The sequence below is a fragment of the Cebus imitator genome, unplaced genomic scaffold (genome assembly GCF_001604975.1).
Source record: "Cebus imitator isolate Cc_AM_T3 unplaced genomic scaffold, Cebus_imitator-1.0 Scaffold33, whole genome shotgun sequence".
NCBI classification, from domain to species: domain Eukaryota; kingdom Metazoa; phylum Chordata; class Mammalia; order Primates; family Cebidae; genus Cebus; species Cebus imitator.
In genome coordinates this window covers 10,292,102-10,318,056 of record NW_016107348.1, presented here as the reverse complement: position 1 = coordinate 10,318,056, position 25,955 = coordinate 10,292,102, and the positions used below count along the sequence as shown (strand labels likewise).

General features: G+C 33.7%; 1 protein-coding gene across 2 annotated transcripts in view; it reads left to right on the top strand.

Moving 5' to 3' along the window:
- Positions 1-25,955, top strand: part of BRINP3 (BMP/retinoic acid inducible neural specific 3) — a 340,326-nt gene that overhangs the window by 179,643 nt on the left and 134,728 nt on the right. For both annotated transcript variants that reach the window (XM_017524542.2, XM_037737086.1), the window contains one exon: positions 25,415-25,520. In XM_017524542.2, coding sequence (XP_017380031.1) covers positions 25,415-25,520 — 106 coding nt within the window. The remainder of the gene's footprint in view (positions 1-25,414; positions 25,521-25,955) is intronic.

The window sequence follows — 25,955 nt, the reverse complement described above, 5'->3', positions numbered from 1 at the left end:
AATTTTATTATTATCACTATTACTGTTATTATGTATAGATTTGGGGTGTCGCTCTGTTTTCCAGGCTGGTCTTGAACTCCTGGCCTCAAGAGATCATCCCATGTTGACCTCCCATATTGCTGGGGCTATCTGCGTGAGCCACCATGCCCAGTTAAGGGAATATTTCTTATTAAAACAAGCTACAATGCAAGAATCCTGTATTAAAATTTATGAAAATATACTGAAACTGAGATACAGGCTAAATTTTCCGGTGAATTTGTGTATTTCCATCCGTAATCACTGGAGGGTGGTTGGAAAAGTGGTTTGCAGACATTTCTAAAGTTCTGCTTCCCAGATGTCAAAGAATGAAATGATTTCAGGAATTCAAATGTTTGACAACCCAATTTATTTGAGCTGTCACTTAAAATTTTGCCAAGATTGTTGTCAAATATGATTGGTACTGATGTTACTGGGTCTAGGTCTTCTTGGCTTGCCTCTTGTCTGTTTAACAAAGCATTTATTTTTCATGACTAAATGAAATAAAAGAAAGTTTGATTCCCGTACCTATAAATGATAGGAATTTTCAACTTCATCACTTGAGAAAGTAATAAAAACCCTAGGAAAGTCCATCTTCTAAATACATCTGTTATTGACTTAAATATTTCTAGATTTAAAGAAAAGTATATGGCACGAGGTAGTGTATGAGGGATTGGATGCCCTATATACAATTTGCTGTCAGTTTAACATGACATGAGGATGACATTGTGATAGCAATTTTCACATTCTTGATAGTGCTGTCTTAGAAAGAAATGGCTAGTCATGTCATGATCTGAACAATTTCCTGTGTGGTTTAAAGCACACAGTTTTATTTTGCACTCATGTTACATATCTATTGCGAACTAACTGTGGCTATGTACAGTTACACCAAAAGCCAGCTAAAGGAGGACCTCTTCTTGAGTCCTTTCTAGCAAAGGGAAAAGTGAAAAAGTCACAGGCAGATGATGGTTTTTTAAAACTTATGTTTAAGTGTGGCATTTGTTACTTCAGCTTGTTTTCATGCCAGTGGTAAAGTAAGTCATATGGCCCGTCCTGAGGTCAGAAGGTGATGCAGTGATACAATAAGTGTGGCCCTGAGCCCAGACAATTGTCTAGAACTTGGACCAGTAGCATTTTTGGAGGGTGATTTATCTGATCACTGACAACACTTAGAATTGCCAATACATGGTAATAATGGAAGGCAGTCTAGTTTTATTTTTATAAATATGATCTAAAAACTCTGTGCACATGGTGCACCCTTTATTACCTACATATTGGACAGCTGGCTTTCACTACCCTGATTTTGATACTCGTTGGAGAAAAGATTTATTCTTTCCCTAGAGAAAGGTATCGCATATGTAGGGTTATTGAGTATCAGAAAATGTTTTAACCAACAATACAACCTATCAAAGTGGCCTAAATGGAAACATGAACTGTAGCAATAGAGGCAGAGATATTAATGATGATCTAAGGAATAGAGGCAAAACGCATTTGAGGCCTCTGAAAGAAGAGACTTCTTACAGGCTGATCTGGGTCAGAAAATGTTTTCTTACATGCTAATAAATAATTGTGCATTTGATGTAATTTTTATTAATGAAGTATTGACATATAAGAAATTTCATCAAACAAGAGCATATGTTTTGTCTATTTTATATTTTATCAAGCATCAACTCTAAACTGACCAAAGCTGTTATTTTCTAATATTGTCAGTAATTGAAAATGTTTTCTTCAATTTATCACAGTTATTTCAAATTATAAATGATTACAAATAACTCTTTGTCATTTCTCCTTTTACTCTCTATATCTAATCAGTGAACAGGTTTTGCAGATTTCTCTGTTTTCCATTCCTTCCCTTCTATTCCTAATAGGAACTAGTTCAGGCACCATACATTGTATCACATCCTAGCTTTGTTCATTATCACACAAATGCAGCTTTCATGCTGTTCCAAGCTAAATTCTTGCAATACTTTCTTTTTTTTTTTTTTTTTTGAGATGGAGTTTCGCTCTTGTTACCCAGGCTGGGGTGCAATGGCGCAATCTCGGCTCACCGCAACCTCCGCCTCCTGGGTTCAGGCAATTCTCCTGCCTCAGCCTCCTGAGTAGCTGGGATTACAGGCACGCACCATCATGCCCAGCTAATTTTTTGTAGTTTTAGTAGAGACGGGGTTTCACCATGTTGACCAGGATGGTCTCTATCTCTTGACCTCGTGATCCACCCCCCTTGGCCTCCCAAAGTGCTGGGATTACAGGCTTGAGCCACCGGGCCTGGCCACAATACTTTCTTAAACCATACTTCAGAGCTGCTCAGTACTTGGAGAGTTTCTTATTTATTTATTTATTTTCATATAATGCCCACAGATAATACTCTCTAAAATTGAATGATACAATACCCTGACCCCATCCTATTCAACAATTTCATCACAACTTGAGTAATGACATAAAGGATAGGCTTATGAAGTTGGTGGTAACTGGAAAGGAATTGAATAGAGATCCAAAACTACCACGGTAAGCTGGAGTAAAAATGAGTTTAAAATATGAAATTCCATTTACATAAATATCAAGTTAAAAAAGACATATTTTTCCCCTTTAACATTTTAAACATTTAATATATTATTTCTCCATCTTAAATTTGAACACTTTTTGCTCTGGGAATTAAATAAAACTTAGCTAGGTTTAAGAAATAATTTGTGATTTGATACGTAATTCCAAATTTATTATATCCCACTTGATAATGGATATTTTATCCATTGTGCTGCTTAAAAGGAGCTCAAGCTTTAAGTGATCAAAACTCACTAGAGGATATGCTTGGCATAGAATTTATATTTTAGTTTGCTGCTTTCCCCTCTAGGTAGATTGTTAAAGGTTGAGGTTGAATTACTTTTACATTTTAAAGTACATTAACTTCATAACATTTCTGCCCTGAAATGCTACACTAATTTGATATTTGTCCTATATCCATTTTCTATCTAATTTAGACAGAAATCTGAGTTGGCCTTAATTGTATTTTCTTTTCTTTTAAACTACAGTCCTCTATTACCAATTTTTTGTCTCATAAGTGGAAATTTTGTCATCTTAAAAATGACTTTTCCCTTTAAATTTAGAGGTTTTGGTGAGAAATTTAATAATCCTATCAACTATAAAATATATAGCATTAGTCCTTTGTGACTTGCATTAGTAGAAAATGTTGGGGCCTGTTTTAGTTAGGTGCATGAAAAATGTACTCTCACCTTTGCATAGCTCAAAAATGGCTTAAACAATTCAGTTCAAACTCTCAAATGAGTTTACCTTTGGTCTAAGTTGAAGTTTGAAAACCAAACGGAATCCTGTCCATTGAAAATGATGACCTAAAAGAAAGCTGGAAATTATAAAACATCCATAATTTTACTTAATACATACTTTTTTTGCTCAAGTTAACACATTTTACTTTTCTGGATGCTTATTTTAACAGAAATCAGTTGCTAGTTTTTACATTTGAAACATCTCATAAAATGTTTTGTTTTAGTAAGATTAGTGAATATATTAATTGTTCTTACTTGAATTAATAATATTAGAAATTAAAGCAAAATGTATACACAGTAAGCGATTCTGTAATTGCTAGAAATAATAAATATATTTACTGCTCCGTATAAGGGTAAGTGTGGCTGGAGGTCTACAGATTATCCAATTGATTTGCATATTTGGTGAGAGTTTATTCAGTGTCTGTGTTGTGCTCAGGGCTGCTGGAGAATATGTGTACATCAATGAAAGTGACATGATTTTTATGTGAGAACTAACAGGCTACCAATGTTCTACTTAAGCTACAACCACATGGCGTAGTTTTCTCCAGCAGTCTTCCAATATTCTTAGGGTCGCTTACCAACAAAGTCTTCTAATATTCTTGCAGTTGAACTGGAGTCCAAATGAGCAACTAAAGAAAAAAATAGCAACCCATAAGGCGAGGCATACCAGAAAAGGCAATATCATTTAGAAAAATCACTATAAGCCTCTAAAGAAATATAGCTGATAGAGAACATTCCCTAAAACTTGAGAACAATAGTCTCAAATAATTTGCTGTTGAGAATAACATATTATTTAATAGAGAATTGTTACAAATAAAAAATTAACAGAAAGTCTATCTTATAACCCTAAGATAAAAAAGAAAGAAAAATACAAGAAAATTTAGGATATAACATAGATATTATATCAGAAGATATATCATTTGAAAATATAAATTACATTAAAAAAAGCACACACAAAATTTATAGTCTACTAAAAGAAAACAACTGCATTGACAGTATTTGCCGAATTGGATGAATTTGAGCATTCCTGGTTTTCTTCTCATAACCCAGATATTATATATCTATAAAAATATATATTTGTAAAGGTAAAAGCAAGATCTTGTGAATAAGCAAAACTTGAGATTTATAATTCACTCACTATGTCTGAAGATTCTGTTTTAAAAAGAATTCGAAGAAAATAGTAAATGTTAAAACCAGAGATTTCAGAATAGAAAACATGAGTAGTTGAAGTGATGGTGAGCTATAAACAATACAATATATAGAGGTGTATGTGAGTGCATGAGAGTGTGTGTGTGTTTGAATGTATATATATGTAGTCATAGAGTTCAAATCTCCTTGTGAGCTCATAGATTCTGAATATATGTACTATGTTTTAAATAAGGATTTTTAAAACAAAAGGGACATATTGCAAAAACATATTGTTATCCTAGTTTAGAACTATACAATCTCAGAATAAAAGATAGAAACATATAAAAGTTTTCTTGAAACATTTTTCAGTGGAGGAGGGAATAGAAATAGGAAAATTCCAAAAGTACCCTGGGTAGGTGGAGAGTCGAGGTAGGAGAATGGTGGAATGAAAAATTAAAATGATAGCATCTTAATGGGCAGGTGGCACATTGTGGAAAAGAGTTTTTTGACGAAATATAATTTTCATATAATGACAGCATAAGAAGTTTCAATTATTAATATTGGCAAATAGGATAAAATTATTAATGAAAAGCAGATGTGAAATGAGATTAAATTAAAATAAAAAACAAATAGCAACTTAAATAAATAAAATGAATTTAAAAACAACAAAGAAAATTAAAGTACTTTTTTGCCGTTAAAAGCAATTACGTTTGCACTAACTTAATAGCAAGAGGTAACACAGATTTCCCACTAAAATAAATAAAAATAATGGGTTAAAAATAAAACCATTCTTCTGTGTATTCATAAGTTGATAGGAACGATATTCTGAAACCATAATAAAAAATGAAACCATGCAAAGGGGGGACACTGAGATCTCCACAGCATCTGCTGAATCAGATGGATTTGCGCCTCTCTTGTTTTATTCTCATGGGCCTCAAGTACAATGACAAAGTTCAAATTTTGTCCAACATAGAGTGTCTAGGGGGTACCCATAAATGTAAGACCCCCAAAGATCTGTGACCTTGGAATAAATTTGAAATGTGTATGGGAAATATGAGTAGGTGATTTATATTTTAAAAAACCATGGGATCATATCATATCATATCAACATGGAAAAGCTTGGAGGGTATCATGTTAAGCAGGAAGCCAGGCACACACAGGTAGCTAAATACTACATGCTTTAACTCACATGGGGGAGAAAAAAAAAAAAAAGAGAATTCCTGAAAGTAGAGAGTAGAATAATTGTGGCTCCCTTTAGAGGCTAAGAGTATAGGAAATACAGGGGAGAGTGGAAGACGGGGATAGATTTGTTAAGGGATTCAATATTACAGCTAGATAGGATAAATGAGTTCTGGCATTCTGCAGCATTACAGGGTGAATATGCTTAACTATAATTTATTTTATATTTTCAAAAATTCAGAAGAGTGAATGTCCACAACACAAAGAAATAATACATGTTTGAGATGATGAATATACTAATAATCCTTATTCTGTGTACCATAAATATGTAGAATTATTATGTGTCAACTAAAAATAAAAGAGGTAAAAAGAAAATCCCACAAGATTATATTCATACACACTGAAAAGTCATATAAGAAAATTCAGCGCCCAATGCTATTAAAACTTGTAAGACAATAAAAAATATCAACTAGGTCTGATTCAAATCATTTGCCTGTAATAACAGCAAGTAATTTTTTAAGCCAGTGGTTTTCAACACCAGCAGCACATTAAAATTTTCTAGATAGCTTTTAAAAATACCAGCACTGAATCATCATCCTCAGCAACTAACACAGGAACAGAAACCAAACACTGCATGTTCTCACTCGTAAGTGGTAGTTGAACAATGAGAACACATGGACACAGGGAGGGGAACATCACACACAGGGTGCTGTCAGCGGTTGTGGGGAAAGGGGAGAGAGGGCATTAGGACAAATACCTAATGCATGTGGGGCTTAAAACCTAGATGATGGGTTGATGGGTCCAGCAAACCACCGTGGCACATGTATACCTATGTAACAAACCATCACATTCAGCACATGTATCCCAGAACTTAAAGTAAAATTTTAAAAAAAATACCAGTGCTTAGGATTCAACAACAGCTTGTGTAAATTTTTCAAGGATAGGCCAGGCGCAGTGGCTCACGCCTGTAATCCCAACACTTTGACAGGGCAAGGTGGGTGGATCACGAGTTTGGGTGCTCAAGACCAACCTGACCAAAATGGCAAAATGGTGAAACCTCGTCTCTACTAAAAAATAATAATAATAATAATAAAATAAAAATACAAAAAATAATGCAAAAATTAGCCGGGCAAGGTGGAGAATCGCTTGTACCTGGGAGGCCGAGGTGACATGACGGCACTGCAGCCTGGGCGACAGAGCGAGATTCCGTGTCAAAAACAAACAAAAATTTTCAAAGATGGAGTTTTTCTAAACCCCCTTATATGATTCAAATATGCCGTTAAAGTTGAAAACCATTATCTAAATAATGCAATACTAAAGCAATTTAGTTGTCAGAATCCAGAAAAAAGCACATAACTTAAAATTTTGTTAATGACACATATGAAAATAATTATATAAAAATTTAGTAAAGTGGCTAGATGAAGAAAATGCAACAAAACAAAACAAAACAAAAAAACCATGATATACCTGATAGTAATAGTAGCCATAAGAATGACTCCTTGAAGGACAGCTGAACTAATGGAAAAAAAATCTTGTTCAATATAAAGATATTAGCACACACTAATATGTGTTAATTCTCTAAAAATGTATATATATCATTATGTTTCAATTAATGTTGCATAGAAAGGAGCAGTGGGTGGTAAAAAATAGACTATGGTAAGAAAAAAAAAGGAAAGTAAAAGGGAGACGGAAAAATGAGCAACCCATCCTCTACACCCTTCTCTGATCATTAGAACTAAGGTCAGTATACTGGAAAAGACATTTAGGAGAAATACTTTCATGGTTTGGGTAATAAAATGATTGAAATTAGAAAACATAGTAAATGTAGATTCTTCTCCAAGCATTTTGGCACTGATTGTGGGGTTAGCAGTTAATCAGAGGAATTTGGAGATCATTTTCTCAAATAATTTCCTTTTATATGTGAGAAAGTTAAGGACAATTGGTTTTCGATGATTTCTTCTAAGAAAGGAAAGAATTGGATTTAGGACTACAACCTAAGTTTCTTTATTCAAATTCTGAAATTAAAGAAATATTGATAGGGACATAACATATTTTGTTAGGAAATTATTTTACATTATATACAGAACAATAAACTAGCCAATTTAGTTTTACACTATTAAAGAGTTTAACTTTGGAATAATTTTTGTATCTTCATTTCTGTATAATTACATTTTAAAATACTTCCTTAAGAAATAACTCGGATACTTCTGTATAATTCATCTTTTTATTGTTTATTTTAAATTCAAAATGTAAGATTATCTTAAAAGATATATGATAATTTTTAGAAGCTATATTATTATTTATATATTTATATAGATAATATCAATGTAATATCTCTGGAATATATTTCTTAGAAAATATTATATAATAAGTACTCATTTTTGTGTCTGTAAAAAATTTATACATTAGATCTCTTTCTTAGAAAATTAGTGTATCTTTATTAGAAGAATCTTATATATTAAGTATCAATATCTGTAAAATATAGTTCTTCTGTGCAGCTACTCATCTATCAGCATAGACAAAATACATCATTTCCGATAGCTAGGAACACTGGCACATTGTAACTATAATGTTGACTAATGATAAAATTACACTTTGGAGCCTGGTACCTTTTACTAAAACAAAAATGCATTTTGTAAAAATATATTCCTTCCCCTGGTATTGCAGGTAAATTATTTTTGCCTTTATATCTGGGGAGAAAACTGCTGAGGCTCAGGAGCTTCATACTTCTAGTTACACAGCTAGTAAGTGACAAACCTGAAAATATAAAACAATTTTATATCTGTGCTCCATTTTTTTTCTGGTAACCAAATTGATTCGTGCTCTGTGCTGGAAAATTTAGCATATCAATAGGATTATGTATAATATGGGTATTTGTAAATTGAAATATACAATTTTTTAAAAGCTTCAAGTTATTTTTCATAGCCTAAATTACATTTAATATGTCAGAACACTAAAAGGCAGTGGAGAAGATGCCTGAGCAATATAAAGAGATTTCATAATTTTCATTCCTAAGGTTCTTGTGTTTTAGATGTGCAAGAATCCTGTAATTTTTCATTTAGAAGCAACTCAGGAACAAATCTACCTAGGTTGCTTATCTGGTTTCCTCACTGATGATAGATTTGTAACCAGGTTTTAGAGAGTGATGAAAAGGGCTGCTGGTAGGAGGCACAATAGTTATATCAATAAGTGAAATTAAATTTATAGTAATGTAGGAGAAGCAGGCAAGCCACATAAAACAGCTAAAATAATAGCTCATACATTTCATCAGGTTTTATTTAGTTCATGGGCAAAAAGCCGTATACTCAATGTATTACCAAAAATTTTCCCTCAAGAATATTAAGTAAATTAAGTTTGAATGAATAGTAATTTTAGTTTGTAGTCTGTTTCTTANATATAAAACACATAAATTGAAATATTTGCCAGTGAGGAATCATTTTTCTCATTTTTGGTTTTTTTTGTGTGTGTGTTTACTAATTTGGTGGGTTTTAGTGTCAAGTGTGCTAACAATCATGTGGTTCTGTGGTTAAAGACAACTTCTAGATACCCAAAGTTCATAGACCTGGGGTTTTATACCATGAATGTCTCCAGTGCAAATTGTTACTAGAGTAGCGGCAATGTGAGAAAGGCTTGATGCCAATAAAACCTCATGAAGTCCCACAGGTACCACGAAGGTACAAAGTTCCTCAGGGATGCTGGTCTCTGGAATAATTAGTCAAGAAGATAATAATGTAAAAGAGAAAGCAGATATAGTAGAAAGGTTACAGAAAGAAGAGGAACACAAAATTTGCAAGTATATTTCACATTGGATTTTTAATTGTTTTTAAAATTTTATTCCAACAAATACATACTTTAAAAATGACTAAACTTTTTGTCCTTTCCATTTTTGTTGTTCTTTCATTATTTTTTATGATAAAGAATGATCTTAATTATAATCATCTGGCTGTATTTCAGCTAAAGAAAACTAGGGGAGTGGCAGCAGCACATAGTATGATTATAATATTGCAGAAAGATTTGGCCAGTTTTTTTTCCTGGCACTTACAGTTTTACTAATCTATGTATGATTCATGTACACCATATATTTCCTCTTTCTCCTGTATAATTAGATTTGTTTTTATCATCAACTTACTGCTGACTTTTACTGATAAGAAGTTACCAAAGAATTTGAATTTGTCCATACTTTTTTTTGTAGCAAAGCCAATTTATTTTTCAGAAAAAAAAAGAAATGACAGAACTGTTTCTGTAATGGCCAGTTGAAACAAGAAATCCACTTCTGTCTTTCTAATTATGCCTGAGTCTGTTGAGTTTTAGTGTGCTGCGCTTATCAGTTATCTTGGGTGCTTGTTTAATTGGGTGACAAATGTAAGAATGTGACGGCCTCAGTATGAAATTTTAGCTAGTTTGTGCTCAGGCATTAGCTGTCCTATTATTAAAAAATAACTGAAGTCAGAAGCTTTTGATATGCTTCAGGAATTCAGAAATGTTTGATAGTGCTGAAACTTCAAACGGCTATAATAAAAATAGTTTTTTTAATCATAAGCAATAAGATACGTTTTAATAAATATTTTAGAATTGTAATATTAAATATGGAATTTCCGAGGAGTAATAGAAAAATTTTGGTAGTAGTATTTACTTAAAGTAAAGTGGTGGGCACTTTGATATATGTTCTACTATACTATACTGGCTCCTACATTGAGAAGGAGAAAATTAAAAATAATAATCAAATGGTTTTATTAAATGTTAGACACACAAAGAAGTGTAAATCTAACCACATTTCCTGTTTTAGTACCCTGGTATAGCAGATAATCTTATGGAAAGACTGCTGGTAGGGATTTTGACAGTGACAGATTGCTTTGTGTGCACTGCTAGCTGTGATGGTCTGCCAGTGCCCTTGATTCTGCTGCCATCGTCCTCCAGGGTGGTGATAGGTGCTTTTACTTCATTCAGCACTTGACATTTGCACCTGCACATTTTTAGTTACTCTGTCAAGGAAAGCAAAACAGATATTTCTAAGCTTTTCTATCATTTGTAGCGTCAGCTTGCAGTTTGCTTGACTGAGACGCTAGGCGAGTATCAATTGAGCAGATTGGGTGGATGTAGAAATATTCTGATAAAATATAGAATAAGAAGTAGAAATTATTGAAGGGGGTAGTTCTGTTTAGTGTAACACTCTGCTTCCCCGTGGCAGCAGACATTTTTTGCAACTTTAGTGCAATTTGCACAATTGTAAGTCAGTCCATACCGGCAGTCCCCAACCATTTTGGAACCAGTAACTGGTTTCATGGAAGAAATTTTTTTCTGTGAATTTGGTGGAGGGAATGATTTCAGGTGCAATATAGTGATTCGAGTGCATTACATTAAGGTTCATTTTATTTCTATTAGTATTACGTTGTAATATGTACTGAAATAATTATAGAACTCACTGTAATGTGGAATTAGTGGGAAGCTTGAGCTTGTTTTTCTGCCACTAGACAGTCCCATAGACAGTGACAGATTATCAGGCATTAGAATCTCATAAGGAGCATGCAGCCCAGATCACTCACATGTGCAGTTCACAATAGGGTTTGTGCTCCTGTGAGAATCGAATGCTGCTGCTGATCTGCCAGGAGTAGGAGCTCAGGTGGTAATTCTAGCCATGGGAACCGACTGCAGTTACTGATGAAGCTTCCCTCTGTCTCCTGCTGCTCACCTCCTGCTGTGCAGCCTAGTTCCTAAAAGCCCAGGGGCCAGCACCCTGGCGCAGAGGTTGGTAATCCCTGGTCTGTATTATCTTTGATGTGTTCATTATAACTGTTTTCTTGCCTAACCCAGCAAGGGGAAGAGAGAGCGCAACGAGGTAGAGGAATAACCTGGAGTGATTTGATCTGGGGATGTAGAAAAGGTCCGAGAGAAGAATAGGAAAAACTAAGGGAAGAGCCTATACATTTTCGTTTGCACTTAGAGATCACTGTCTTGAAGGTAGAGACAGTATGGGCAAAGGTTCTCTTCTAATCCCGTTTTCTCAGTGATGTAGTTGCAGTATATTTGGCTTTTTGAATAACTCCTACTTTTGTATTTTCGTTTTTATTAAATTGTTAATGAAATCATTGTTGAAAATGATTATACAATACTCCTTAGTTTTATATGATGATTTGCAAGGGCACCAAAGAGAACCAAATTTGTATTTTGAACTTAAATTCATAACTTTTTCCATTCTGTTTTAAAGTTTGTAATCATTTTAAGTAGATTCAATAAATAAAAGGCAATGAGATTAAAATGCATAGAACAAACAATAAAGTTTAAAAAGTAAAATCAGTCTTTAATGTTTTACCCTTCAGATAGCTTTCATTTATAAAATAAATGCAATCAATGCTGCTTTGGATTGCACTTTTTTTAATGTAAAGATACAGAAAAATACCCTGGCTCCTGAATTCCCTGAAATATCGTTTCTCTGGCCTGGGAAAAGTGACATTCAGGCCAGACAGTGACTGTAACAACTGTAGTGGCTGCCTAGTAACTCTCACCAGAGTGCAAACGATATGCCCCAGCCCTGAGCCAGGTTGTAAACTGTACCTGTTGTTTGTAACTCTGCTGTGGCAGTGAAGCTTTACTTTTCTTATTATTAATATAGAAAACATCAGAAAACTCATTAGCCAACTGTAGAGTAACAACACATCCCTTTAGATTTCCTGTAATGAAGTTCAAGGTTACCATTCATGTAACACCATCAGTTATGGCTGTCAAAAATGTAGTTTTTATTAAAATGTCAGTTTTCTAAATGTATATTCATGTAGTTAGGAACCTAATGAAAGCTTTTTTTGGCTACATTTTTTTTTATGATTGCTGCAATTTTAAGCTTTGTGTTATTTAAAAAATAAATCAAAATATCATCTGTAGGAGTGAGTTTTCAGGTTTGGCCTCTCCAAGACCAATCAAGTACTACACATTTAATTTCCATGGCAACCATGGTTTAAGCACAAAGGGGTCCTGATGTTATTTGGCAACTTTGTCCTACTGAAATTGTGTCCAGTTTTGCTTATTCCATGTCACACTAAATCAACACTTTAAGAACCTGAGAAAACTGTTGTCTCGCTATTGTATAATTTTACGTTTTAATGTGTATTCAAAGGATTAGCATAGTCTCTCTTGATAGGTTTGCATGTGGATACTTGTGAGTGGTATGCTTGTGTGTTATTTTGATGGAGGATAAATTACAGGGTAGGAAGAAGTAGGCCAATCATTGTAGTCATGTCTGGACTCATGGTGACAAGCACAAGTGAAAACTGCACGAAAGCAATTGCTCTTAGAGAAGACATATTCAATTTCTTTCCTAAATCGAGTTCCTTGTTTTTTATATTACTCTCATGTAACCTTCTTCAAATACATATATTTTGCTCTACATTTTTTTCTATGGTTGAATTTTATAATTCACAGTTATTTTGCATATATTTTATGGGTTTACATGATATTGTTTATAATCATACTTTTGATCCTTGTGTTTCAAGTATCAGCATTTCTCCTGTAAAAGATGTAAAAAAAAAAAAAAAAAAAAAAAAAACGAACACCATGTTTTAAAAATGCAGTTCTATAAATGAATAATTCTAATATTTAAAAAAATTGATTTATTGAAACTATAAGGAATAGAATTAGAGGATATCGTTATCAGCTTCAAGTATTTTGCATAAAGGCTTAATTCAACAATTGTATGAGCTCCTTGCATTGAATGTGTTTATCCATGTTTGTGCTTTTTATGTGAACATATGAGTCATCCTCGGTGGACAATGTATCATAGACTATTTTAAACTGTATCTCTATGTTTGGAGAAGGCCCAAGAAAATGTTGACAGTGTTAAATATACTTTAAGTCACTATGTTAATAATGTATAGCACACTAAGTGTAATGCTTATTATTGTGTTGAGATGCAAGAAAATTTTGCATTGATATAATCTTTTATTTGAGGACATGTAGCATTTTATATGTGAATTTTCACTTTTCCCACAAAATGTATTGTAAATGCTAAAACAGAAAATTAAGAAACATGTTGCTACTGAAATGCTTATTCTGAGATGAACATTTTGTTTTTACATGCATCATATAATTAATGATATGTTTGAAAATTCATTTTTTAATTAGAAAACAAGCTCCAGAAATATTTCAACAGGATAAAGAATTGGGACTGCATTGAATTACGGTTTGACGTTAAATGCTTAATAGAATATTGAAATAAGACTTAATGACTGTCAGAGGAAAAATATTAAATGGTAAAATTATTTTTAAGCTCAATATTCACGTTTGAAGAAAAATATTATAAGGCATTATTTTCAGTTGAGAAATGAAGGGAAATTATATATATATTTTAAATTTTACCATCAACATTTTATAAAGGATTTTATTAATAGCTTTAGCAATAAATTATTGTAAAAGATCTTATATGTGTGGTAACAGAAAAGATTGTTTTAGGAAATAATAGAAACTAATCAACACTTGTATTTTACTCTTCAAAACCCTAGTGTGAAGTAATATAAGAATATAAAGGTTGTTATATTTCAAAGCATGAATAAATTAATACTTAGAATAAAAGTTAATTCGTTTGGCCTTCAAACAAAGTTACGCTAACCAGTACATTCATAGCAATTCTTATTGTTCATGAGTTGCCCAGTATACTACAACCATTGTAATTGACTTCTACATCAATTTAGACCAATTAAATTGTGTTTTACTGTAACTTTATTGCCAGAGAGAGAGGGAGAAAGAGAAAATGAATTACATTGATTAAGCCAAGCAAAGTTTCCAAAAACTTGTTAACTATAAAGGTTGGAAAGCCAGTGTGATGTTTAGAATAAGAATTTGATTTACGAATCAGGAGGTCTAAGCCCCAGTTCTAGCTCTCATTTCATTTACATGATCCTGAAGTAGCTTGATAACATCCCTGGCTCCAGATACAGTACTTCTTTTGTATAATGAGATGGTCAGACTAGATGATTTCAAACTTCTGTTAACTTTTAAATTTTAAATATATTGGCACTTTCTGCATTTTCTTCAAGAGGGTCTCAAAATAGTTTAATAGATTTGCTTTTGTAATAGAGATTTATAACTAAAAATGAAATATTTAATCACCAATCCAAAAAATTTTAATTTCTACCATGCATCAGGCACTGTGTATAATTATGAATAGAGAGTTTATAGTTAAATAACTAAATGAGATCATGGAAACAGATTATTGCCCTGTAATACTATGATTGGCATAATAAAACATAATGGAACTTTGTGGTAAAATAAAATAAATTCAATATATTTTTGATAATACCTTGAGGGTTTTAATACCCTAAGTCTTTGTATATTTATTCCTCAAATAATTTTTAACTCTGGGAAAACAGTGCTTTTGCTTTTGTTTAAAGCATCATTGCTTTAAAAACTTTTGCAAGTAGACTTATGGGGTCCTTTTCTGATACCCCTATATTCATTAGAATTTGTGTTTTGAATATAAACTATATAAACTTAACAAGATTTTGTCTTATTAAGTAAAATGATTCATTTGAAAATACTCTAAAAAGGATTTTTAGTATGTTGTTGTTATTAGTCCTTTCCTGGTTTTGGTACAAGAGCCCCTGAAAGAAGCACTAAACAAGGAAAGGAACAGCCAGTACCAGCCACTCCAAAAATGTACCAGATGGTAAAGACCATCAACATAATGAAGAAAATGTGTCGTAAAACATCCAGCTAGCATCAAAATGGGAGGATCAAATTCACACATAACAACATTAACCTTAAATGTAAATGGATTAAATGCCCAAATCAAAAGACGCAGACTGGCAAATTGGATAAAAAGTCAAAACCCATCAGTGTACTGTATTCTGGAAACCCATCTCACATGCAAGGACACACATAGGTTCAAAATAAAGGGATGGTGGAAGATTTATCAAGCAAATGGAAAGCAAAANTTGCAATCCTAGGCTCTCATAAAATGGGCTTTAAACCAACAAAGATCAAAAGAGACAAAGAAGGGCATTACATAATGATAAAAGGATCAATGCATCAGGAAGAACTGACGATCCTAAATATATACACACCCAATACAGGAGCACCTAGGTACATAAAGCAAGTTCTTAATGACTTACAAAGAGACTTTGACTCCCACACAATAATAGTGGGAGACTTTAACACTCCACTGTCAATATTAGACAGACCAACGAGACAGAAAATTAACAAGGTTATCCAGGACTTGAACTCAGATCTGGACCAGGTGGACCTAAGAGACATCTACAGAAGTCTCCACCCCATATCCACAGAACATACATTCTTCTCAGCACCACATCACACTTACTCTAAAATTGACCAATAATTGGAAGTATATCACTCCTCATCAAATGCAAAAGAACAGAAATCATAACAAACAGTCTCTCAGACCACTGTGTAATCAAATTGGAACTCAGAATTAAGAAACTAACTGAGAACCACACAACTTCATGGAAACTGAACAACTAGCTCCTGAATGTCAACTGGATCAACAATGAAATGAAGGCAGAAATGAAGATTTTTTTCGAAACCAACGAGAATGAAGACACAACATACCAGAATCTCTGGGACACATTTAAAGCAGTGTCTAGAGGGAAATTTATAGCAATAGATGCCCACCAGAGAAGTGAGGAAAGATCTAAAATCAACACCCTGTCATCAAAATTGAAAGAGCTAGAGGAGCAAGATCAAAAAACTCAAAAGCTAGCAGAAAACAAGAAACTAAGATCAGAGCAGAACTGAAGGAGATAGAGACACAAAAAATCCTCCAAAAAATCAGTAAATCCAGGAGCTGTTTTTTTGAGCAGTTCAACAAAATAGACAGATAACTAGACAGATTAATAAAAAAGAAAAGGGGGAAGAATCAAATAGATGCAATGAAAAACAATAAAGGGGATATCACCACTGACTCCATAGAAATACAAACTACAATCAGAGATTACTACAAACAACTCTATGCACAAAAACCAGTAAACCTAGAAGAAATGGATAAATTCCTGGACACTTGCACCCTCCCAAGCCTAAACCAGGAAAAAGCCGAAACCCTGAACAGACCCATAACAAGGTCTGAAGTTGAGGCAGCAATTAATAGCCTACCAACGAAAAAAAGTCCAGATCCAGACGGGTACACAGCTGAATTCTACCAGATGTACAAAGAGGAGCTGGTATCACTGCTTCTGAAATTATTCCAAACAATACAAAAAGAGGGAATTCTTGCCAAATCATTTTATAAGACCTGATACCAAAACCCAGCAGAGACTCAACAAAAAAGAAAACTTGAGACCAATATCCATGATGAACATAGATGCAAAAACCTTCAATAAAATACTGGCAAACCGATGGCCACAGCACATCAAAAAGTTTATCCATCAGGGTCAAGTTGGCTTCATTCCGGGGATGCAAGGCTGGTTCAACATACACAAGTCTGTAAATGTGATTCACCGCATAAACAGAACCAAAGACAAAAACCACATGATTATCTCAATAGATGTAGAGAAGGCCTTTGGAAAAATTCAGCAGCCTTTATGCTAAAAACTCTCAATAAACTTGATATCAAAGGAACATATTTCAAAATAATAAAAGCTATTTATGAAAAACGTATACAATCATATTGTCTGCAAACGTATATCCAATATCATACTGAATGGGCAAAAACTGGAAGCATTCCCTTTGAAGTCCAGCACTAGACAAGGATGTCCTCTCTCACCACTCCTATTCGATATAATATTGGAAGTTCTAGCCAGAGCAATTAGGCAAGAAAAAAAAAAGGGGGGTATTCAATTAGGAAAAGAGGAAGTTAAATTGTCTCTATTTGCAGACAACATGATTGTATATTTAGAAGGCCCTATCATCTCAGCCCAAAATCTCCTTAAATTGATTAGCAGCTTCAGCAAGTCTCAGGATACAAAAGCAATGCTCAGAAATCACAAGCATTTCTATACACCAATAACAGACTAACAGCCAAATCATGAGCAAACTCCCATTCACAATTGCTACAAAGAGAATCAAATATCTAGGAATACAACTAACAAAGGATGTAAAGGACCTTTTCATGGAGAACTACAAACCACTGCTCAAGGAACTAAGAGAGGGCACAAACAAATGAAGAAACATGCCATGCTCATGGTTAGGAAGAATCAATTTCGTGAAAATGGCTATACTGCCTAAAGTAATTTATAGATCCAATGCTATCCCATCAAGCTACCAATGACCTTCTTCTCAGAACTGGAAAAAAATACCTTAAACTTCATATGGAACCAAAAGAGATCCCACATAGCCAAGACAATCCTCAACAAAGAGAACAAAACTGGAGGCATCATGCTACCTGATTTCAAACTATACTACAAAGCTACAGTAATCAAAGCACCATGGTACCAGTACCAAAACAGAGATATAGACCAATGGAACAGAACAGAGGCCTTGAAGCCAATGACACACATCTACAACCATCTGATCTTTGACAAACCTGACAAAAACAAGCAATGGGGAAAGGATTCCCTGTTTAATAAATGGTGTTGGGAAAACTGGTTAGCAGTGTGCAGAAAGCAGAAACTGGACCCCTTCCTGACATCTTACACTAAAATTAACTCCAGATGGATTAAAGACTTCAACATAAGACCTAACACCATAAGAACCCTAGAAGAAAACCTAGGCAAAACCATTCAGGACATAGGCATAGGCAAGGACTTCATAACTAAAACACCAAAAGCATTGGCAACAAAAGCCAAAATAGACAAATGGGACCTAATTAAACTCCAGAGCTTCTGTACAGCAAAGAAACAATCATTAGAGTGAACTGGCAACCAGTAGGATGGGAAAAAATTTTTGTAATCTACCCATCTGACAAAGGGCTGATATCCAGAATATACAAAGAAGTAAAACAGATTTACAAAAAACAAACAAACAAACAAACACACCCAAAAGTGGGTGAAGGACACTTTTCAAAAAAAAAAATATATATGAAGCCAACAAACATATGAAAAAATGCTCATCATCACTGATTATTAGAGAAATGCAAATCAAAATCACATTGAGATACCATCTCACACCAGTTAGAATGGCGATCATTAAAAAATCTGGAGACAGCAGATGCTGGAGAGGATGTGGAGAAATAGGAACACTTTTACACTGTTGGTGGGAGTGTAAATTAGTTCAACCATTGTGGAAGACAGTGTGGCGATTCTTCAAGGACCTAGAAATAGAAATTCAATTTGACCCAGCAATCCCATTACTGGGTATATACCCAAAGGACTATAAATTGTTCTATTATAAAGACACATGCTCACATATGTTCATAGTGGCAGTGTTTACAATAGCAAAGACCTGGAACCAACCCAAATGCCCATTGACGATAGACTAGACAGAGAAAATGTGGCACATATATACCATGGAATACTATGCAGCCCTAAGAAATGATGTGTTCATGTCCTTTGTAGGGACAAATGACTGTAGAAACCATCATTGTCAGCAAACTGACACAAGAGCAGAAAATCAAACACCACATGTTCTCACTCATAGGCGGGTGTTGAACACTGAAAACACATGGACACAGGGAGGGGGACAACACACACTGCGGTCTGTTTAGGGGTGCCAAGGGAATGACAGCAGGGGTTGGGGAGGTTGGGGAGGCATAACATGGGAAGAAATGCCAGATGTAGGTGACGGGGATGGAGGCAGCAAACCACGTTGCAATGTGTGTACCTATGCAACAATCCTTCATGTTCTGCACATGTACCCCAGAACCTAAAGTACAGTTTTAAAGTATTTCTATAGGCAAAGGAAACCCGCAAAGTAATTATCATAAGATAAATTGTGTATTTAAAATAACTTGCTTATATATTTATCCTTCTTTGTATTGCTATTTAGAGGTGAGCTTACAAAAAAAAGCTAATCTCTTTTCATTTGAGGTAAATGTATTGTTTGGAATAGAGGGTGCTTATAAAATAAAAATGAAATATTGATATTAACCTGTTAATTCCTAGTCAAAAGTTGATTTATTATCTGTACATCGTCAATTATAGAACAGTAGTAATTATAGCCTTGAAATAAAACAAAATTGATATGACATACTCTAAGGTGATTAAGAATTGATTGTCTTGGATTTTAAAATAAACTCACATTAGTAATTGAAAAAGTAGTTTGTTTTTTGTTTTTTGGGTTTTTTTTCCCATTTATTTATTTTATTGCATTTTAGGTTTTTGGGTACATGTGAAGAACATGCAAAATTGTTGCATAGGAAGACACGTGGCAGTGTGATTTGCTGCCTTCCTCCCCATCACCTACATCTGGCATTTCTCCCCTTGCTATCTCTCCCCAGCTTCCCACCCCCCACTGTCCCTCCCCAATTTCCCCCCAACTGACCCCAGTGTGTAGTGCTCCCCTCCCTGTGTCCATGTGTTCTCATTGTTCAACACCCGATCTTTCACAGTGTCAGATTTCAGCATTTTCTCTTTGCCAAAGTCTGTTAGAATAATTTTATATAGGAAGGATGTAAGTATGAAAATCCAAACTTGCATTGTAGTGCATACACATGGATGATTGATAAAAACAGACAGGTAAATAGATAGGTGTCTAGATATCTATACATATGTAGATATAGACATAGATGATAGGGTATCTTCCTTGATATAGTTCACAAGGAAAATTAATATTAACCAATTTCTATTAGCAAATGTTAGTTACATATAACATTTATACAGAGTACACAAAGTGTTCAAATTTGAAAACATTTCAGCAATCACGGCCTGCATTAAAAAATAGGACATTACTAAAACATAAGTATTTCTCCTAATGCCCTTTTATTATCATTCCTATATCCAAAAGGTAACTTCCATTCTGTATTCTAACACTATAGGTTTATTTTGCCTAATATTTTTATATTAATGGAAGTTCAGAATTTTTATATTAATGAGTTTTATATTAATGGAAGTTCAGAATTAGCAAAATAAACTTATAGTGTTAGAATACTGGAACATTTATATAATGTTCATTCCACATTATATTTGTGAGATTTGTTTATGTTGTTCTGTATTTTGAGGACAGAATACATAAAAATTTATTCTTACTGTAGTACAGTATTCAAATCTATTTACTTTTGCATTTTATTGCTGATTGCCACTTGGCATGGTTTGGTTCTGTGTCCTCACCCAAATATCATCTTAAATTGGAATTCCTACGTATTGAGAGAGGGACCTGGTGGGAGGTGATTGGATAATGGGGGTGATTTCCCCCATACTGTTCTCATGATAGTGAGTTCTCAGGAGAGCTAATGGTTTCAAAGAATGGTACTTCCTCACTCTCTTTCACCTGCTGCCATGTAAGATGTGCCTTGCTGCCTTCACCTTCTACCTTCTGCCATGTGTCTTAGGCCTTCCTAGCCATGTGGAACTGTGAGTCGATTAAACGCCTTTCCTTCATAAGTTGCCTATTCTCTGGTAGCATCTTTATAGGAGAATGAAAATTGACTAATACACCACTGTAATATTTTCTGTTTGGGATTACTAAGAATAGTTGATATGAACCTCTTTGCAAGTGCCTTTTGTACACACACATGTTCACATTTTTGTTGGCTGTGTATCTGGCTCCTATAATGTGCCTATGTCTACTGACGTACATGCTTTCAAAGAATTTTCTAAAGTGATTGTACCAGTTTACTCTCCCAGCAGTGTATGAGAATTCCAGTTTCTCCACTGTATTGTCACCATGTGGCACTGTCTGCGTTTGTATACTTATAAGAGTTTCTGGTGAATGGATACTAGTTTCTCACTGTTTTAATTTCCAGCTCTTTGATAATAAAGTTGAAAACTATTTCATAATTACTGGATGTTTTGATGTATTTTTTGTCAAATGTTTTTTTTCAATGTTGCTTTTGCCATATTATTATTGGTTTGTAGAATTTATATATTCTAGATATGAGTCATTTGCTGCATATATGAATTGCAACTATGTTAATTGATATTTTTAAAAAACAAAGATCATACAGGGAATAAATTTTTTGAACTAATTATGTAAGATTACATCTTTATTTCTATTTAAAAATAGCATCAATTCTTATATTAAGTTTTAAGATATAAGAAATTCAATACAAGCCATATATATTTAAGGTTCACTAGTATAGCTTCTACCTTCTCAACCCAAAGTGTTTTGAATAGTTAAAAAATAGAAACATTTATTTCTTGAAAATGAGAGAGACAATTGAAGTGGACTGTATGATAGGGTATATGCAAGGTAAAGATCGGCAAAATGTGTAAAAGGAAATAACTGGTATAGCGGTTCAGGATGTAGGAACCAGTAACAAATTTCACTACTCCCCTACTTCAGCTCCTGACATTTCAGATGTGGTTTTCTTGCTACAATATAGAATAAGCAAAATCTCCTCTTAAGTTTGACATTCATTTGTAGTTATCTAGATGAGATGTAGGTCTCTGGAAGAGAAAATCGATTTCAGATGAAAAGTCTTAGGTTATGCCTCTTTGAGCATAACTCTATTGTAAGAGAGCTAATTGTACTTATCAATATTCCATTGTTTTATGTTCATAATAGATGGCTGATAAAATTATTCAGAAGTTACATTGATATAACCTAATGTAATTAGGAAGCAAATAAAATAATTACTTTAATAAGATATACACTGTGAAAAGGTAAAGAGCATGATATCTGGGTGCTGTGAATAAAGACTAGGCTTGAAGAGCAGTTGCTCCTAGTCTCAGCAATTTTCATGTCTGATAAAAGGATGGGGGAAACATAGTAAAGTAGAAAAAATGGCAGTGGTTCCTCTGGCTAAGTACTTTATTTCATTGCTTAAATTTCCAACATAGGAATTTGTTACTTTTATTATTAAAAATGATAGGTTGGAACAAACAAGTAAACTGCTATTCTGTGTTTTGGCACAGTTATCATCTCTGTAGTAAGTTGACTTATTTTTTCCTTCCATTTTAATTCACTTTATTATTTTAAAAAATAAAATAAGTATGGACACATTTACTAATGCTGACATTAGTAAGGCCTATAGAGTCCTTAGGTGGAATACAATTGAAAAATAGCTTTATTTCATATAACATGCTAGAGCTTGTAAAATTTATATTAAACCAGACTTTGACCAGTGAATTCAGTTGTGAAGGATAGAGAACAAAATATAAATATGATATGCTAAACTTATTCTATTTGTGAAAGATGAGAAAGTCAAGCAATATGTAAAGATAGAACTATTCAAATATTCTCTAAATGTATGTCTCTTATTTAATTTTTTAACATGTAATCACAATAACAGAGTAGGTGACTATAAGAGACTCTCTGTAATGAGGTAATATTATTTATCTTCTTTCAAGGGTTAAGTGTTAGGAGTTTGCCTTCCCTTTTCCAAGATCACATATGTCAATGAGTATGTGCTTAATGCCAATTTTACCTACAAAACTTCCTAAAAAAAGGCATGGAGTGGTGTGTGTTTATATTTCTGTGATACACGTTGGTTGTCAATAGGACCACATGATAGGATAAAATGAAAATTTAAATTACCTTATACCTTAAGTATTCTCTTGAATGCTTTTACTTTTCCCTTTGCCCTTAGGCTATTACTAATTTATATTTAAATATTAATTATACATACATCTATCATATCAACACTATAAATTATTTCTCTAAACAAAATAAGACCTATTCAGTATCATCAGTGGGGAATAGTAAGTGGAGAATAATTCAAAGTTGTGGTGCTAAGGAAAAAGTAATGCTTTGTTCACGATAAACCGCATTATCAACTCTTGCTATGTATGCATAGTCAATCTTGGTTACTATAAAGGACTTATCATTTAGAAAATATAATGAAGTTGTCATGACACAAATTAAACATGCACTCAATGCATTTGAGTTGATGTGTCTGTATATATCATTGATTATTACCTCTTAGTGATGACTTCCAAATTGGTAGTCTCATCTTTGACATAACTTCTAAGACATAAACCTGTATTGCTACTCTTATTAAATATTTCCACCAAAGAGAGCCAACATGTTCAAAACCGAGCTCCCTTAGATGTCCTCCACAGTGGGCTTCTTGGCTTCATATTTTTAATGTTATCACTAATGCTGGAAACCTCAGTGGCCTTTCTCTATCAATGAACATTTTCAGTGTTTCATAATGTTGTCATTTCCTGACCTTGTTTTATCTTGTTTTTCACAAATGAACTTCTTCAGATAAAGTTTATTGTCACTGTTTAGGATTTCATCATCTCCACAATAGCTTTAATGTCTTTCCTGCTCCATGCTAGGAAGTTTCTTCTTATGCTGCCTCCTCCTCTTTCTCTTCATCAATGCTCCTGGGCTGACACAAGAACTTGATATGTTCTGTGGATATGTGAGTGAACAAAATAGACAAAATCTCCCGCACTTGTGGAGCTCTTATTCTAGTGAGAGGTGTCAACAGTAATCATAACAAATGAGTAAATTATAGAGCATGTTAGAAGCTGATAACTACTGTGAAAAGGATAGAACAAGGTAAGAAGGAAAAAAAATTGTTTTAAGAAGTAGGGGTGTTCATTTCAATAGGTTAGTCCAAGGAGTCCAAAGAGAATGAGATTTGAGCAAAAATTTGAAAGAAGTGAAGGATTAGCTAGAAAACATTTTGAGGAAGAAATTTCCAGATAGTAGAACAACAAGTCAAATACCCCAAGGCATCAGAATGCCAAGTATGTTTGAGATACAGCAAGGCAGAATAAACAAGAGAAGAGATGGATCTAGGGAGGTGACAGGGACCTGGGTGATACGGTATCTTCCAAGGTTTATAAAAGGCTCAAGTCATACCCTGGGTAAGAATGGGAAACCATTAAATTATTGTAGACAGTGGAATGAAGTGATCTAAATTGTGTTTTGCAAAGAACAGTCTGATTATTAAAGAATATCTTATTAAAAACACAAAGATTCTGACAACACTGCTCTGCTTTAAATGTTTTAAATCTTCAGGATTAAATCTTAAGGATGCATTTTCAGCATCATATAATTCATTAGTCTCCATCCCAAGACATCCATGAAAAAGTCAGTCCATATTATGAGATTATATATTTAAGTATGAAATCTGTGTGCTGCAAACCAAAATAGGATAGAAATGGTAAATAACAACACAGGTGGAAATCATCAAGGAATACTTTGTGTAAATGTTTGAACATTACAAAATGTTTATACTTTGTGTTAATTTTGAGGATAGATAAAACTGCTTAGTCAAAGTTGTAAAGGAGAAATTTTTAATCCAAGTGGGGTGGGAGTGTACGATGTTGTATAAGCAAAGGCATAGAACGTCAAGCTGAACAGGGAGATACCTGGCGTATTGGAAAGAAGTGGGCCAGATAGAAGGCAAACAGAGAATTTAGACTTTCTTGCCAACATAAAAACAGGAAAAATTACAGATTTTTAAGAAAAATAAAATAATAAAGTCAGTTTTGACAGAGTAACCTGACATATGGCTCTGATTTATTGAATAAAAACAAACACAAACAATTCTCATAAAAGTCAGAACTCACTTTCTTCCATCAAGAGAGGTCCTTTGTTATATCTTGGGTGAAATCAGTGACTTTATGAGTTATGCTTTTGAACAAAGATGGCATGCATTATTTTCCTAGAATATTTATGTCCCACCAAAGGGAAGAAAATGAGCTAAAGACAAAGGGAGTTACTGCTCTCCACTATGTTTAGGTGTGTGCATTGCTGGTGTGTATGGGATCCTGGACCTTTCAATGATATTTACTGTCAAATGTATAATATTAGTGTGTGACAACTACATTGAACCAAAAGGACCTTGTATATTTAGATAATAAAGTTGATGTTTTGTTTGCCAGGTAACAGAAACACGGACTGGTCCTCTTGGCTGCAGTAACTATGACAACCTAGATTCTGTCAGTTCTGTTCTGGTTCAGAGTCCTGAGAATAAGATTCAGTTGCAAGGTATGTAGGTAAAATTTCATTAATTGTCTTATAAGCCTGGATGACAATTATCCAGTCGTGATTTCTTTAACATTTTTTAAAATAAACTGCACATACATACAGGCTGTTAAAAACTCTCATGAAAGGCTAATTTCATAATTTTAACTGGTACAAGAAAATACCAAAATTCGCTTTTCTTCTCAAATTAAGTAACATATAGCAATTGAAAATCTATTTTAACAATATTTTTCTTACATATAGTAATCATTATCTTATTATGTTACAGTTTCTTAATATGCTTGCCTGCGCTTTGACTTTGTTCTTAAACACTCTTATAAAAGTTGTAACCATATTTATGTATGGTGTAAAATGAACTGTTGACATTTTAAATATAATCTAATGTGACATTCAAGATTGTATTTTTCTTCTGGTAAATAGAAATGTACTTGAGAATAT